The sequence below is a fragment of the Phyllobates terribilis genome, unplaced genomic scaffold (assembly GCF_046119375.1).
Source record: "Phyllobates terribilis strain yellow unplaced genomic scaffold, ASM4611937v1 Scaffold_13__5_contigs__length_258822181, whole genome shotgun sequence".
Classification (NCBI taxonomy): domain Eukaryota; kingdom Metazoa; phylum Chordata; class Amphibia; order Anura; family Dendrobatidae; genus Phyllobates; species Phyllobates terribilis.
Genome location: NW_027362773.1, coordinates 213,761,216 through 213,778,080, shown reverse-complemented (window position 1 = coordinate 213,778,080; position 16,865 = coordinate 213,761,216). Strand labels below are relative to the sequence as shown.

At 50.6% G+C, this 16,865-nt stretch overlaps 1 protein-coding gene and 1 long non-coding RNA gene across 8 annotated transcripts in view; one reads left to right on the top strand and one right to left on the bottom strand.

Moving 5' to 3' along the window:
* PMFBP1 (polyamine modulated factor 1 binding protein 1) overlaps positions 1-16,865 on the bottom strand; it is a 99,703-nt gene that overhangs the window by 35,249 nt on the left and 47,589 nt on the right. For all 5 annotated transcript variants that reach the window (XM_073659272.1, XM_073659268.1, XM_073659269.1 and 2 more), the window contains 2 exons: positions 14,408-14,472; positions 10,643-10,763 (listed from right to left, as the gene is read on the bottom strand). In XM_073659272.1, the coding sequence (XP_073515373.1) occupies positions 10,643-10,763; positions 14,408-14,472 (186 nt within the window). The remainder of the gene's footprint in view (positions 1-10,642; positions 10,764-14,407; positions 14,473-16,865) is intronic.
* Positions 12,272-16,865, top strand: part of LOC141174379 (uncharacterized) — a 36,898-nt gene continuing 32,304 nt past the window's right edge. Inside the window, exons 1-2 of one of the 3 annotated variants that reach the window (XR_012252866.1) lie at positions 12,357-12,549; positions 13,322-15,389. This is a non-coding gene — a long non-coding RNA (uncharacterized lncRNA). Of the gene's footprint in view, positions 15,390-16,865 lie in introns of all 3 variants that reach the window. The other 2 variants (XR_012252865.1, XR_012252864.1) reach the window with 2 other exon arrangements.

The following is a 16,865-nucleotide window of genomic DNA, read 5'->3' as shown; positions in this document are numbered from 1 at the left end:
GGATTAATCCTAAAATAGTAAACTATCTTTAAGATAGGGAATAACTTACTAAACCCTGGTGGTTACGACCGCTGGGGCCGCTAACAAACCTGAGAATGGTCTTCCTAGGAGCAGTGGAGGTGCTAAGGTCATTTTGCATAGGACTGCTAGAGAAAGCCAAGCTTAGGTCTTCGGTTCGGGTTCCGGAACTCCAAGCTTAGTGCAAAGAAACGGGTTCTAAAGCTCCAATCTTAGGATCAGCAGTCGGACCCCCAGTGATCAGTAAATGGTCTCCTATCCTGTGGTTAGGGGATTACTTAACCCTTTAAAGTAAAACATAGGGTATCATCTCTAGATGAACGCTAACTCGTAGGCCTGATCGCACATCACAGCCTGCGCTGCCGTCCACCTGTACATGAGCCAAGTCTTGGCAGCAGCTAATGAGTTAGAGGACACTATGAGTGATCTGTATCAGGAGCCATAGGCAACAGCTTGCCGTTAGACTGGGGCTCACTAATGTACTCGGAGTCCATTACTCAGTCATCTATCAGATGGCCGCACTTCGTCTTGATAGATTCCAGCGTGCAGTGATCTGTAAGGTGCTGCCAGGCAGATCTATTAGGAGTCTGCAGCTGGGAGGACGGAGCAGGGTGAATACATGGGAGTAGCAGACACTAAATCTTCCTCTCTCCCAGCAGCTGCAGATTAATGGCCGAGGGATGGAAGAGTGTCCAGTGCGAATGTGCCAGCGGCCCGGGGATCCCATCATTCATGCCCGCCTCGTCTCTACATCACAATGTAGACATAGCGGGCCAGAGCCCCAGTTATTCCCCGCATATATCCCCCCTGAATATATCCTCGCTGTGAAATCACCAATCCTCCAATGTAATAACCATGTATTGTTATTACTACAGATTAGCAATAAGCAGCGTTGTGGTATTTTTCACTTAAAATATTAAATCTTTTTTTTTTTTTTTCCCCTTCATTTTCATGATTAAATTTCAGCTTCTGGGAAAGCTGGGTCCTTATGGCTGGAATCAATCATCCAGCTTTCCCGGGACCCAGATATTCCGCCCAGTAATGACCATCACTGTATAATGAAGCAGATGTCACAAAGAAGTAAATCAGAACTGACAAAACAGAACTACCTGCACCAGGGATCATCAACCTGTGGTTGTCCAGCTGCGGCCAGGCTACAACTACCACCATGCCAGGGCCGCATATATCAGTCAGAGTATGATGGGAGTTGGAGTTTTGCACCATGTTGAAAACTCTGCCCTTCACCATCTGAAAGCCTCAGAGGAAAAACATTTCTAAACAGCTCAGATAATCAGGAAATCACCTGCAAAACCCTCTCCCAAATCTATGAGATGAGGCAACTACCAGTAAACCGTACAAGTTACAGCTGCGGTTCCCCTCCCCCACATGGTCGCCAACCAAAATGCCCTCCACCACAGAGCAGGCATGTGCAGTTATCCACAGTGCCGTCGCCCACATTGCAGCCATCCACAGTGCCCTCCACCACAGTACAATCAACCACAGTGCAGCCATGCACAGTGCCCTCCACCACAGTGCAGCCATCCACAGTGCCCTACACCACAGTACAATCAACCACAGTGCAGCCATGCACAGTGCCCTCCGCCACAGTACAATCAACCACAGTGCAGCCATCCACAGTGCCCTACACCACAGTACAATCAACCACAGTGCAGCCATGCACAGTGCCCTCCGCCACAGTACAATCAACCACAGTGCAGCCATCCACAGTGCCCTACACCACAGTACAATCAACCACAGTGCAGCCATGCACAGTGCCCTCCGCCACAGTACAATCAACCACAGTGCAGCCATGCACAGTGCCCTCCACCACAGTACAATCAACCACAGTGCAGCCATCCACAGTGCAGCCATCCACAGTGCCCTCCACCACAGTACAATCAACCACAGTGCAGCCATCCACAGTGCCCTCCACCACAGTACAATCAACCACAGTGCAGCCATCCACAGTGCCCTCCACCACAGTACAATCAACCACAGTGCAGCCATCCAGTGCCCTCCACCACAGTACAATCAACCACAGTGCAGCCATCCACAGTGCCCTCCACCACAATGCAGCCATCCACAGTGCAGCCATCCACAGTGCAGCCATCCACAGTGCAGCCATCCACAGTGCAATTAATCACAGTGCAGCCATCCACAGCACAATCAACCACAGTGCAGCCATCCACAGTGCCCACCACAGTGCAGCCATCCACAGTGCAGCCATCCACAGTGCAGCCATCCACAGTGCAGCCATCCACAGTGCCCTCCACCGCAGTACAATCAACCACAGTGCAGCCATCCACAGTGCCCTCCACCACAGTGCAGCCATCCACAGTGCAGCCATCCACAGTGCAATCAACCACAGTGCAGCCATCCACAGTACAATCAACCACAGAGCAGCCATCCACAGTGCAGCCATCCACAGTGCCCTCCACCACAGTACAATCAACCACAGTGCAGCCATCCACAGTGCCCTCCACCACAGTACAATCAACCACAGTACAGCCATCCACAGTGCCCTCCACCACAGTACAATCAACCACAGTGCCCTCCACCAGTGTCCTCCACCACAGTACAATCAACCACAGTGCCCTCCACCACAGTGCCCTCCACCACAGTGCCCTCCACCACAGTGCCCTCCACCACAGTGCCCTCCACCACAGTGCAGCCCTCCACCACAGTGCAGCCCTCCACCACAGTGCAGCCCTCCACCACAGTGCAGCCCTCCACCACAGTGCAGCCATCCACAGTGCAACCATCCACAGTGCAGCCATCCACAGTACAATCAACCACAGAGCAGCCATCCACAGTGCAGCCATCCACAGTGCAGCCATCCACAGTGCCCTCCACCGCAGTACAATCAACCACAGTGCAGCCATCCACAGAGCAGCCATCCACAGTGCCCTCCACCACAGTGCCCTCCACCACAGTGCAGCCATCCACAGTGCAGCCATCCACAGTGCAGCCATCCACAGTGCAGCCATCCACAGTGCAGCCATCCACAGTGCAGCCATCCACAGTGCAATCAACCACAGTGCAATCAACCACAGTACAATCAACCACAGAGCAGCCATCCACAGTGCAGCCATCCACAGTGCCCTCCACCACAGTACAATCAACCACAGTGCAGCCATCCACAGTACAATCAACCACAGTACAGCCATCCACAGTGCCCTCCACCACAGTACAATCAACCACAGTGCCCTCCACCACAGTACAATCAACCACAGTGCCCTCCACCACAGTGCCCTCCACCACAGTGCCTTCCACCACAGTGCAGCCATCCACAGTGCAGCCATCCACAGTGCAACCATCCACAGTGCCCTCCACCACAGTACAATCAACCACAGTGCAGCCATCCACAGTGCCCTCCACCACAGTACAATCAACCACAGTGCAGCCATCCACAGTGCCCTCCACCACAGTACAATCAACCACAGTGCAGCCATGCACAGTGCCCTCCACCACAGTGCAATCAACCACAGTGCAGCCATCCACAGTGCCCTCCACCACAGTACAATCAACCACAGTGCAGCCATCCACAGTGCCCTCCACCACAATGCAGCCATCCACAGTGCAGCCATCCACAGTGCAGCCATCCACAGTGCAGCCATCCACAGTGTCCTCCACCACAGTACAATTAACCACAGTGTAGCCATCCACAGTGCAGCCATCCAGTGCCCTCCACCACAGTACAATCAACCACAGTACAATCAACCACTGTGCCCTCCACCACTGTGCAGCCATCCACAGTGCAGCCATCCACAGTGCCCTCCACCACAGTACAATCAACCACAGTGCAGCCATCCACAGTACAATCAACCACAGAGCAGCCATCCACAGTGCCCTCCACCACAGTACAATCAACCACAGTGCAGCCATCCACAGTGCCCTCCACCACAGTACAATCAACCACAGTGCAGCCATGCACAGTGCCCTCCACCACAGTACAATCAACCACAGTGCAGCCATCCACAGTGCCCTCCACCACAGTACAATCAACCACAGTGCAGCCATCTACAGTGCCCTCCACCACAATGCAGCCATCCACAGTGCAGCCATTCACAGTGCCCTCCACCACAGTACAATCAACCACAGTGCAGCCATCCACAGTGCAGCCATCCGCCACAGTACAATCAACCACAGTACAATCAACCACAGTGCTGCCATCCACAGTACAATCAACCACAGAGCAGCCATCCACAGTGCAGCCATCACCACAGTACAATCAACCACAGTGCAGCCATCCACAGTGCCCTCCACCACAGTACAATCAACCACAGTGTAGCCATCCACAGTGCCCTCCACCACAGTGTCCTCCACCACAGTGCAGCCATCCACAGTGCAACCATCCACAGTGCAACCATCCACAGTGCAACCATCCACAGTGCAACCATCCACAGTGCAACCATCCACAGTGCAGCCATCCACAGTACAATCAACCACAGAGCCCTCCACCACAGTGCAGCCATCCACAGTGCAACCATCCACAGTGCCCTCCACCACAGTACAATCAACCACAGTGCAGCCATCCACAGTGCAGCCATTCACAGTGCAGCCATCCACAGTGCCCTCCACCACAGTACAATCAACCACAGTGCAGCCATCCACAGTGCCCTCCACCACAGTACAATCAACCACAGTGTAGCCATCCACAGTGCCCTCCACCACAGTGTAGCCATCCACAGTGCCCTCCACCACAGTGCAGCCATCTACAGTGCAGCCATCCACAGTGCAGCCATCAACAGTGCCCTCCACCACAGTACAATCAATCACAGTGCAGCCATCCACAGTACAATCAACCACAGAGCAGCCATCCAGTGCCCTCCACCACAGTGCAGCCATCCACAGTGCCCTCCACCACAGTATAGTCATCCACAGTGCAGCCATCCACAGTGTCCTCCACCACAGTAGTCATCCACAGTGCCCTCCACCACAGTACAGTCATCCACAGTGCCCTCCACCACAGTGCAGCCATCCACAGTGCCCTCCACCACAGTAGTCATCCACAGTGCCCTCCACCACAGTAGTCATCCACAGTGCAGCCATCCACAGTGCCCTCCACCACAGTACAGTCATCCACAGTGCCCTCCACCACAGTGCAGCCATCCACAGTGCCCTCCACCACAGTAGTCATCCACAGTGCCCTCCACCACAGTACAGTCATCCACAGTGCAGCCATCCACAGTGCCCTCCACCACAGTGCAGCCATCCACAGTGCCCTCCACCACAGTGCAGCCATCCACAGTGCCCTCCACCACAGTGTCCTCCTCCACAGTGCAGCCATCCGCAGTGCCCTCCACCACAGTGCAGCCATCCGCAGTGCCCTCCACCACAGTACAGTCATCCGCAGTGCCCTCCACCACAGTACAGTCATCCACAGTGCCCTCCACCACAGTACAGTCATCCACAGTGCCCTCCACCACAATGCAGCCATCCACAGTGCCCTCCACCACAATACAGCCATCCACAGTGCCCTCCACCACAATACAGCCATCCACAGTGCCCTCCACCACAATACAGCCATCCACAGTGCCCTCCACCACAATACAGTCATCCACAGTGCCCTCCACCATAGTGCAGCCATCCACAGTGCCCTCCACCACAGTGCAGCCATCCACAGTGCAGCCATCCACAGTGCAGCCATCCACAGTGCAGCCATCCACAGTGCAGCCATCCACAGTGCAGCCATCCACAGTGCAGCCATCCACAGTGCAGCCATCCACAGTGCTCTCCACCACAGTACAGTCATCCGCAGTGCCCTCCACCACAATGCAGCCATCCACAGTGCCCTCCACCACAATGCAGCCATCCACAGTGCCCTCCACCACAATACAGCCATCCACAGTGCCCTCCACCACAATACAGCCATCCACAGTGCCCTCCACCACAATGCAGCCATCCACAGTGCCCTCCACCATAGTGCAGCCATCCACAGTGCCCTCCACCACAGTGCAGCCATCCACAGTGCCCTCCACCCACAGTGCAGCCATCCACAGTGCCCTCCACCACAGTGCAGCCATCCACAGTGCCCTCCACCACAGTGCAGCCACAGTGCCCTCCACCACAGTGCAGCCATCCACAGTGCAGCCATCCACAGTGCAGCCATCCACAGTGTCCTCCACCACAGTACAATTAACCACAGTGTAGCCATCCACAGTGCAGCCATCCAGTGCCCTCCACCACAGTACAATCAACCACAGTACAATCAACCACTGTGCCCTCCACCACTGTGCAGCCATCCACAGTGCAGCCATCCACAGTGCCCTCCACCACAGTACAATCAACCACAGTGCAGCCATCCACAGTACAATCAACCACAGTGCAGCCATCCACAGTACAATCAACCACAGAGCAGCCATCCACAGTGCCCTCCACCACAGTACAATCAACCACAGTGCAGCCATCCACAGTGCCCTCCACCACAGTACAATCAACCACAGTGCAGCCATGCACAGTGCCCTCCACCACAGTACAATCAACCACAGTGCAGCCATCCACAGTGCCCTCCACCACAGTACAATCAACCACAGTGCAGCCATCTACAGTGCCCTCCACCACAATGCAGCCATCCACAGTGCAGCCATTCACAGTGCCCTCCACCACAGTACAATCAACCACAGTGCAGCCATCCACAGTGCAGCCATCCGCCACAGTACAATCAACCACAGTACAATCAACCACAGTGCTGCCATCCACAGTACAATCAACCACAGAGCAGCCATCCACAGTGCAGCCATCACCACAGTACAATCAACCACAGTGCAGCCATCCACAGTGCCCTCCACCACAGTACAATCAACCACAGTGTAGCCATCCACAGTGCCCTCCACCACAGTGTCCTCCACCACAGTGCAGCCATCCACAGTGCAACCATCCACAGTGCAACCATCCACAGTGCAACCATCCACAGTGCAACCATCCACAGTGCAACCATCCACAGTGCAACCATCCACAGTGCAGCCATCCACAGTACAATCAACCACAGAGCCCTCCACCACAGTGCAGCCATCCACAGTGCAACCATCCACAGTGCCCTCCACCACAGTACAATCAACCACAGTGCAGCCATCCACAGTGCAGCCATTCACAGTGCAGCCATCCACAGTGCCCTCCACCACAGTACAATCAACCACAGTGCAGCCATCCACAGTGCCCTCCACCACAGTACAATCAACCACAGTGTAGCCATCCACAGTGCCCTCCACCACAGTGTAGCCATCCACAGTGCCCTCCACCACAGTGCAGCCATCTACAGTGCAGCCATCCACAGTGCAGCCATCAACAGTGCCCTCCACCACAGTACAATCAATCACAGTGCAGCCATCCACAGTACAATCAACCACAGAGCAGCCATCCAGTGCCCTCCACCACAGTGCAGCCATCCACAGTGCCCTCCACCACAGTATAGTCATCCACAGTGCAGCCATCCACAGTGTCCTCCACCACAGTAGTCATCCACAGTGCCCTCCACCACAGTACAGTCATCCACAGTGCCCTCCACCACAGTGCAGCCATCCACAGTGCCCTCCACCACAGTAGTCATCCACAGTGCCCTCCACCACAGTAGTCATCCACAGTGCAGCCATCCACAGTGCCCTCCACCACAGTACAGTCATCCACAGTGCCCTCCACCACAGTGCAGCCATCCACAGTGCCCTCCACCACAGTAGTCATCCACAGTGCCCTCCACCACAGTACAGTCATCCACAGTGCAGCCATCCACAGTGCCCTCCACCACAGTGCAGCCATCCACAGTGCCCTCCACCACAGTGCAGCCATCCACAGTGCCCTCCACCACAGTGTCCTCCTCCACAGTGCAGCCATCCGCAGTGCCCTCCACCACAGTGCAGCCATCCACAGTGCTCTCCACCACAGTACAGTCATCCGCAGTGCCCTCCACCACAATGCAGCCATCCACAGTGCCCTCCACCACAATGCAGCCATCCACAGTGCCCTCCACCACAATACAGCCATCCACAGTGCCCTCCACCACAATACAGCCATCCACAGTGCCCTCCACCACAATGCAGCCATCCACAGTGCCCTCCACCATAGTGCAGCCATCCACAGTGCCCTCCACCACAGTGCAGCCATCCACAGTGCCCTCCACCCACAGTGCAGCCATCCACAGTGCCCTCCACCACAGTGCAGCCATCCACAGTGCCCTCCACCACAGTGCAGCCACAGTGCCCTCCACCACAGTGCAGCCATCCACAGTGCAGCCATCCACAGTGCTCTCCACCACAGTATAGTCATCCACAGTGCCCTCCACCACAGTGCAGCCATCCACAGTGCCCTCCACCACAATGCAGCCATCCACAGTGCCCTCCACCACAGTGCAGCCATCCACAGTGCCCTCCACCACAGTGCAGCCATCCACAGTGCCCTCCACCACAGTGCAGCCATCCACAGTGCCCTCCACCACAGTGCAGCCATCCACAGTGCAGCCATCCACAGTGCAGCCATCCACAGTGCTCTCCACCACAGTACAGTCATCCGCAGTGCCCTCCACCACAGTATAGTCATCCACAGTGCCCTCCACCACAGTGCAGCCATCCACAGTGCCCTCCACCACAATGCAGCCATCCACAGTGCCCTCCACCACAGTGCAGCCATCCACAGTGCCCTCCACCACAGTGCAGCCATCCACAGTGCCCTCCACCACAGTGCAGCCATCCACAGTGCCCTCCACCACAATGCAGCCATCCACAGTGCCCTCCACCACAATGCAGCCATCCACAGTGCCCTCCACCACAATGCAGCCATCCACAGTGCCCTCCACCACAATGCAGCCATCCACAGTGCCCTCCACCACAGTGCAGCCATCCACAGTGCCCTCCGCCACAGTGCAGCCATCCACAGTGCCCTCCACCACAGTATAGTCATCCACAGTATAGTCATCCACAGTATAGTCATCCACAGTATAGTCATCCACAGTATAGTCATCCACAGTATAGTCATCCACAGTGCCCTCTACCACAGTATAGTCATCCACAGTGCCCTCCACCACAGTGCAGCCATCCACAGTGCCCTCCACCACAGTACAGTCATCCACAGTGCCCTCCACCACAGTACAGTCATCCACAGTGCCCTCCACCACAGTACAGTCATCCACAGTGCCCTCCACCACAGTACAGTCATCCACAGTGCCCTCCACCACAGTACAGTCATCCACAGTGCCCTCCACCACAGTACAATCATCCACAGTGCCCTCCACCACAGTACAATCATCCACAGTGCCCTCCACCACAGTACAGTCATCCACAGTGCCCTCCACCACAACAGTAGCATTTCCTGCTGATTAGGTAGTCAGCTGCAGTGGCCTATGGAGCCGCAACAGACAAATCACAACCTAAAAAAATAATAGGACAAGTTTTAACGCAGAAGTTTTTAAATTCAGGCACATGAACATCCCAATATAAGTAAGGTCTTCCCATCGGATGACGGCACCTATGTACATTTGCACAATATGACGGCAGCTTCTAACCGATTCATGAAAAATCAAAAAATATAGTTTATATTGGAGAATCACAGGGCGGAAATGCAGAAGAAGAAATGCATGATTAGATAATGGCTGCCATGTTTCAAACTTCACTTTTTAAATGTTACATTTGGGATCTGGATCGGTGCTCTTATGGTCGTGTGCGGAGGGACACGCATTCAAAGGAATACTGCTTTTTGTTAAATGCCATATCAAGCGTGCAATATAAAGCACAACATATCGAGCTGTATCCACCATTAGCAGATCTAGTGGTGTAGAATGTGATATAATCCTAATTACCTGACAAGGTTCCATTTTTTTATATAATCTATCCATTGATCAGAGATTCACCTCGGCACATTCATGTTGCCGGATGACATCGGCTCTGATCACAATGGAGTCCATAGAGGCTTCTACTTTTACAAGAGAACCCGTGAATGGATCCCAACAGGTTTCCATAATCCTTCCTGAAGTTCACCAGAACTCTGCGCTTTTCTGGCCATCCAAGAGGAATGACACTATGACAGGTGAGTGAACGACCATGTCCCCGTGTCCTCTCTTACACGAATGCTGGCGACGTAGCATCTTTTACTATTCTAGTGTACGAATAAAGAGCCAGGTTCTAAAAAGCCAAAGTACATTCCATAAAAAAGGGGAATTCTGGAATCAGCTCAGATCCGCACATCTGTGTAACTCAAGGATCGGCCACAGGTCCCCCGACTCCAACTCAGCAGCCTCATAAGAGGTGTCGGCTTTGTGTCAGGAGACTTGCGACCATGGAGGAGAGCGGGCACACTGCGCAGACGGAGGATAGTACCACGTCACACAGCGATACAATCATATCAGCCGTGGCTGCTGCAAGTGTAAAAGTTTGGTGCGTCCTCTGTCCAGCGAAAAAAATAAGTAAAATGTAGAAACAAGTGTGTTCATTTGGACCAAGTTTGAAAGCGAATAGGAATACTTTTTTGGAAATTAAAGTATATATGATGAGCAGAGAGCCCAGACGTGATGTGAACGGGTTCATACATGGTGCTGGATATTACAACGTCCTAGAAATTACAACATGTCGACAGCCAGGAAAAAAATAAGATTGCAAGCTCCGGCGTCAGGAATGAGATGGGACGAGTCCGGCCTTACCTCGATGCGGCTCAGCTCCTGGCTGTGGATCACGTCCCTGAGTTGACTGTGCAGCTGTTGTACGAGAAGCTCCTTATTCATCACCAGATCCCTCAGCTCCTCCACTTCCCGCACGACCCCTCTTAAAAGAAAAAAAAAAAAAAAAAAGACACACGAATTAGGGAAATGTGCCAAGCCGGCTATCACATGCCATCATTTCACCACAACTGTTCGGCCTGTGTTCCCTTACGAAGCCGCCTGGGCCCAGATTATATTAATGGACGCAGACTGCATTTTAATCTGGGAGGAGAAAATAAATGAGGAAAATTGGGAACAGAATTAGTGCATTCATTAAGAGCTGTAACGTTAACCCTTCACTTGTCAAAAAAAAATCGAAACAATTGGAAGCATAGTGGGGAAAAACTTCCACCCTCGCAACTACGGAAAAGAAGAAACTTGCTTTCTTTATGATTAGTGATTATTTTTTTCTTTTAATTATCAATTGCCGTATTAGGAGGGAAAAAAAATCAGGAACAACAATAAAAAGCTAAACAAATACAATTCCCTTTTTTTTTTGTTTGTTTTTTCTATTTAAAAAAAATCCTTATTTTTTTTTCTCGTTCCAATTATTTAAATACTTTTTTTATTAGAATTTTTGGAAGCCTTTTCTTATCCTGCGGTTATTACCCATTAGATATGTGTAGTATATCCATTAGCTTTATGGCTGCTGCAGCTCCACAAGGCCTGGCCTTTCCCCCGCTCACCTCTCAGGTATACATTCCTACATATATATTGAATTTTTTTTTTTATTGTTTTATTAAAATTCAATATTTTTTGGAGGGGAGTAGAGGTTTGCACAATTCAAAAAAAATAAATAAATGACTAAATAAGAAAATACAAAAAAAAAGTTGTAAAAATTCTATATTTTGGAGGGGAAAGGAGGTCTGCACAATAAAAAAAAATAAATAAATAAAAAAAATACCAAAAATTCTATATTTGTGGAGAGGAGGTCTGCACAATAAAACGAATTAATGAAAAAAAATACCAAAAATTCTATATTTGTGGAGAGGAGGTCTGCACAATAAAAAATAAAAATATATATAAAATAATAAATAAAAAAATAGTACAAATTCTATATTTTATTCTACACAAGAATAATAAAAAATAATAATTATAAAAACATAGTAAAAATTATATATTTTTCGTGGGGGAGAAGGTCTACACAATAAAAAATAAATAAAAAAGAAAAAGAAAAAATAATAAAAAATAATAGTAAAAATTCTATATTTTTTATATTCTGTCTGTAAATGACTTTTACAGTATTTCTTGCATTATGTATTTCCGGGACAGGCTCCATTAGGATTCCTTTATGTTAATATTATAAGCTGGCCGACTCCTGAGAGCCGCTCATTTATTATTTTTTTTCCATAATTAACGCCACCTCAGGTTTCACCCCCCTTTTCATGTCAGCGGCTGATGAGTTAAAGGGAACCTGACAAGCTGCACCCAGGAACTACATGCCCTGCACTGTGGGCTCTCGATTGGGCACCTTTTCCAACGTGATGGCAGACGAGGAAGAATAAAAAAATAAATTATAAAAAATATATATATTAATAAAAAAAAAAAAAAAAAAAAGACCTTTCTGAAAAGAAATGCAAGATGTGACGGCGCAGCTTGTAGAGGGTCTGTGCAGAGCTGGCACAGAGAGGAATCTAACCCCCTCTCTGCAAATCATGGAGGGAAGGAAAAAAAAAAAAATCAGCTTCCAGACTACTCATAAATTATACAGCTCATCTGCATATTCAAGGCAGGAGACATTATGCAAATATGGGATGATTTGCACACTGTATTTTTTCCCTACGACGGCGGTGGTGGTGGCGGCGGCACAGATTTAGCCTTCCAGGAGAGAACAGGACAAGTCAGACATGGTGATGATGGCATCTCTCGCCCTACAATCTCCTCTTCCCAGATGCACAGGTCCATGCAAAACAAACACTCCTCCTGGAGAACGGCCTCCAAACAAAGCCTGTATTTGCATGGCTAATTGCGCTGTTAATTAACCGGTTCAGCGCTGGCGTCTCGAACAGCGATGGTAATTTTTAAGGCCTTTTGAGAATAATCGGGGGAAAAAAAAAAAGATGCAAAGATGTGGGCAGCGTGTGTTGAGTGAATAGGAAAGCGGGCACCGGTGGGATCGCGGACGGTGCCAATGCACATGTATATATGTACATATTCGGATTTAGGAAATAAGGACGGTGATGGTTAAAGAAGGGGGGGGCTGAGCGATGGCGCACAACACTTCATAATTATTTCATCTGACGAGGCGTTCTCAGTCCCGGGGGATTATTTTACCTAATTGCAGGGTGTTAATGGGGGGACGGATGAGGAGGGGAGGTTTGGTAGAAGTTCAGGATGGCGTTCTCGTCTCAGGGGGAGGGAATAGGGAGTGCCCAGCTTATTTAGAATAAACCAGAATGGCAGTATATAGTCATGTGGAGGCAGTTTCTCCACAATTCCCATCAGCTGTTCTCCAATAAGCAGTCAACGTTTTCTTACTGCTATGGGGTTTTATTTTTTCACCCCCATTTCTTATGCTGCAGGCTTTGCACAACCCCCTCCCCCCACGCCCAGCAGACCCATGCCAGGCTGCCGCTCCTCATACCCTCTGGGAAAAGTTAACTGTAATTTTTTTTTTTCCAGCTTTTAAATCAATTAGCCCGTCTGTTAATTAACATCAAGCCGACAGGAGGAGGAGGAAAAAAAAAAGAGAAAGCGAGGGCTGCATGGGCGGATGGCAGACGAGCTGGCACGATGCCATCCACTCAGTGGCAACGCCACAGTTTCGTGTGATATCGGCAGCGGGTATATGTCACGGCGGCCAATGAAGTGGGTCTGGAGATCCTTTACAGCTCCGGAGCAGACAAAGAACGGGGCACTGACTGCCAGAGCGAACCAAGGGGATGCAAAGGACACGGAGTATAGGTGATGCCAGCAATGGGGCATGGGGGTGACGGATGTGGATACCCTCCTCCCCCCAAATGTTCCTTCTGCCGCAGTGAGCAAGCGATGATGTATCCTGCCGCGCCATTGCCCGCTTCGAGTATGGAGCCAGCGGTTAAACATGGAGGGGAAAAAAAAAAAAAATATTCATCATTGGATTTTAATAAAAGGATCCGTGCCAAGGACCCTGGCATCTTTTACAGCATTACATCTTCCTCCGGGGATTCTCTTTCCTGCGGCTCTGCGAGCTCGTTTGGCATTCAAGTTTTACAATTAACACGGAAAAAAACGCCTCGTCAACAACAAACAAAAGGTTCTGGGCCGCAGATTTTTGCAGGGATGGCGCAGATTTTTGCAGGGATGGCACCAGGCGGCCGCTGCCAACCACTCGGACAAAAATGGTGACTATGCAGGTGCTGGGGATCCCCTTTAGGAAAACCTGGATATTTTGCATTTAAAAGAAGCAAAAAACATCCACATTAGAGAGATGCAGAAACATTTCCAGAGCAGGTACGTGGCAGGGAAAAAAAAAAAAAAAAAGGCAGCTCCCCTAGAAGCAGCAAGATCAGGAGGCTGCGAGAGATTTATCTGCATTTGCTGCTATCACCAGGGAGATGAATGGGGCCGAACCTAAACCCTTTCTGCCGGATCTGCCTATGTGGAAGCGTCACTCCGAGGAGCACAAACTTGGGAGGTAGTCAGGAGTGTGCCACCACTTTGCAAAGAGCGCTGCACTCCAAGGGCACAAAGCAAAAAAAAAAGAGCGTGCCCTGGATGGATACTCACATGGTCGATGCTGCGTTGGCTCCTGTTAGGTCTGTGGGCGCTGGGTGTGGGCTCAAAATCTGGTGCTGGAAAAAATAAAATAATGGATACAAGTCAGATAAGTCACTGAAAGGATGAGGATCTTACAAAAAAAAAAGAAGAAAAAAAAAAAAAAAAGTATGCCGAGTGTTAGCTCTGCTGCCCACTGGCTTGGAATATCAGACCCGCAATGGATTTACAGCTGCGCTCACGGCTTGGGGGAATTTTTTTTAAATTTTTTTTCCCTTAATAAATCCACACTTTTTTTTTTAATGAGGAATAATTGTTTAGCTAACGAGCTTTGGCACACTATAAAATAATGAAGTGCCCCTGTCTGGATTACAAAGACGAACACTAAAGGATTCTGCGTGTGGATGAAGGAAGCGCAGACCCCCCCTCAGCTGGAGAAACGCAACGATGGGGGTCCGGGATCTTACTCCTCTGCCAAGGGGCGTAGGAGCCCCCCACCCCAAAGAGCGGAGGGGCGGCAGAGGGTTATTAAACTCACACAGCCTGAAGTCGGCAGCTAATGTCTCTAGTGGTTAATCATCCTACGGTGCTATGGCTTTGTGCATATCTCATTTGCATCTCATTAGAGCCGCTCGTACAAGGGGGGGCTTATTCGGAGACGAGAAAGTTGGAAAAAAAAAAAAGCTGGCATCGAGAGAGGGCGGCTAAGATTGGAGCTAAGCAGTCCCTACAGAGGAGCGGAGGAGTCCGGCCACAACATTCCTGAGGATAATTGAAGACCCCGGCACATCAGGATAAGGAAAGCCCTCTGCTGTCCCTACAGCAGCCCTCTGCTGTCCCTAATTTCTGCAGGGGGGAGGATGTAATGGGTATTAGTGTCACCCGTAGCTTGTGGTACCCAGAGAGGAGAGGAATGCCCGTCCGAGTATCTGTCCGCCCGTCGCACCAGCAGCTCCCAACTTTTAGAGAGTCCTAGCCCCGGAGATTTGCCCAGGTAAGGCTGCAGGGCAGGTGTGAGCGCTGTATATATGTATATATGTGATATTGCCTGGCTCGCTGCTATTATGACACATGTAGATGTCGCTGTTGTTCTGCACAAGGCTGTAATGATATGCAAAATCATAATGACTCCATCTGAATGTTGAGCAACCGCAATTCTCAAGAGCGGGGGGAGGGGAAGTGAAAAAAAAAAAAAAAAAAAAAGGGGACACAGGAACGTCAGACAGATGATCCTTTAATTATCCTGCAATTATACCACAGGGGCTTCGTGATTATTATAGGAATGTGTAATTGTGACATGCAAGAGAAAATGGCATCTCGCTCCACGGATCGCTAATGGCCATGGACGGCTCTCCTGCATACGGCTGTATACCACGTCCGCCATGGCCATGGCCGCCTCATTTATCTACGGAAAAGGCAAGGGATAATTAGCGTCCGGAGGAAGAGCGGCGTAATTAACGTCCCTTATATGCAGGCCTGCGACGGGAACAGGCACCAGAAATGTCCATATCATTATATCTGTTTTCCCCCATGGATTATAGACCTGTTCTAAAAATGGTCACCACATAAAAAAAAAGTAGATTTAAAGGGGTATTCCCATCTCCAAGATAATAATATTAGCAAATACATCCAATTAGAAATATAGTATAGTTCTTCTGATTAGCTATGTTGCTTACCTTATGTGCAGGGCATTGCAGTAGCTTAGGTATCCATGGTTATAACCACTAACAACTAACTGTCACTACATGAGTGGTCGTAACCATGGATACCTAAGCTACTACAATACCCAACATGGGGTAAGTGACATAGCTTATCAGAAGAAGTATACTACATTTCTAATTGGAGGTATTTGCTAATATTATTATACCTACTACATATTGGTAGATGGGAATACCCCTCTAACTCCAAAGTATGGCGGGTATCTGCATCACTTTTCAACCAATTTGCACCAGTGCAAGTTATAATTAAATGGAGTTTTTATTTGGTTGCCCATCACCCACCCGATCCTTTAGGCCAGAGGTCCCCAACCGCCGGTCCGCGGACCAGGACCGGGCCATTGGGGTTTTTCAGCCGGTCCGCGGGGAGAGGGGGCCCCTCCAGCCTCCAGCAGGGCCGCCATCAGGGCATGACTGCCCTGACTCCAGTATGGGGCCCGGCCGGTAGGAGCCCCCGCATGCTAAGCGCCGGGTCCGGGACATCTTAGCGCTGCGCTGCTGCGGCAGCACCTTCATGATTCCCCTGACTTCCGGTCATGTGACAGCGCCGTCACATGGCCGGAAGTCAGGAGAACCTGGTGTCAGCGATTTGGACGAGCGCCAGGATTCTGCAGGGATCGCATGGGGGTAAGTATAACAAGTTTTATTTTTTTTTAAATACAATTAACTAGGAGTGGGGGGAATGGGAGATGCACATGGGGGGAGGGGAGAGATGAGAGATGCACATGGGGGAGGGGAGAGATGAGAGATCCACA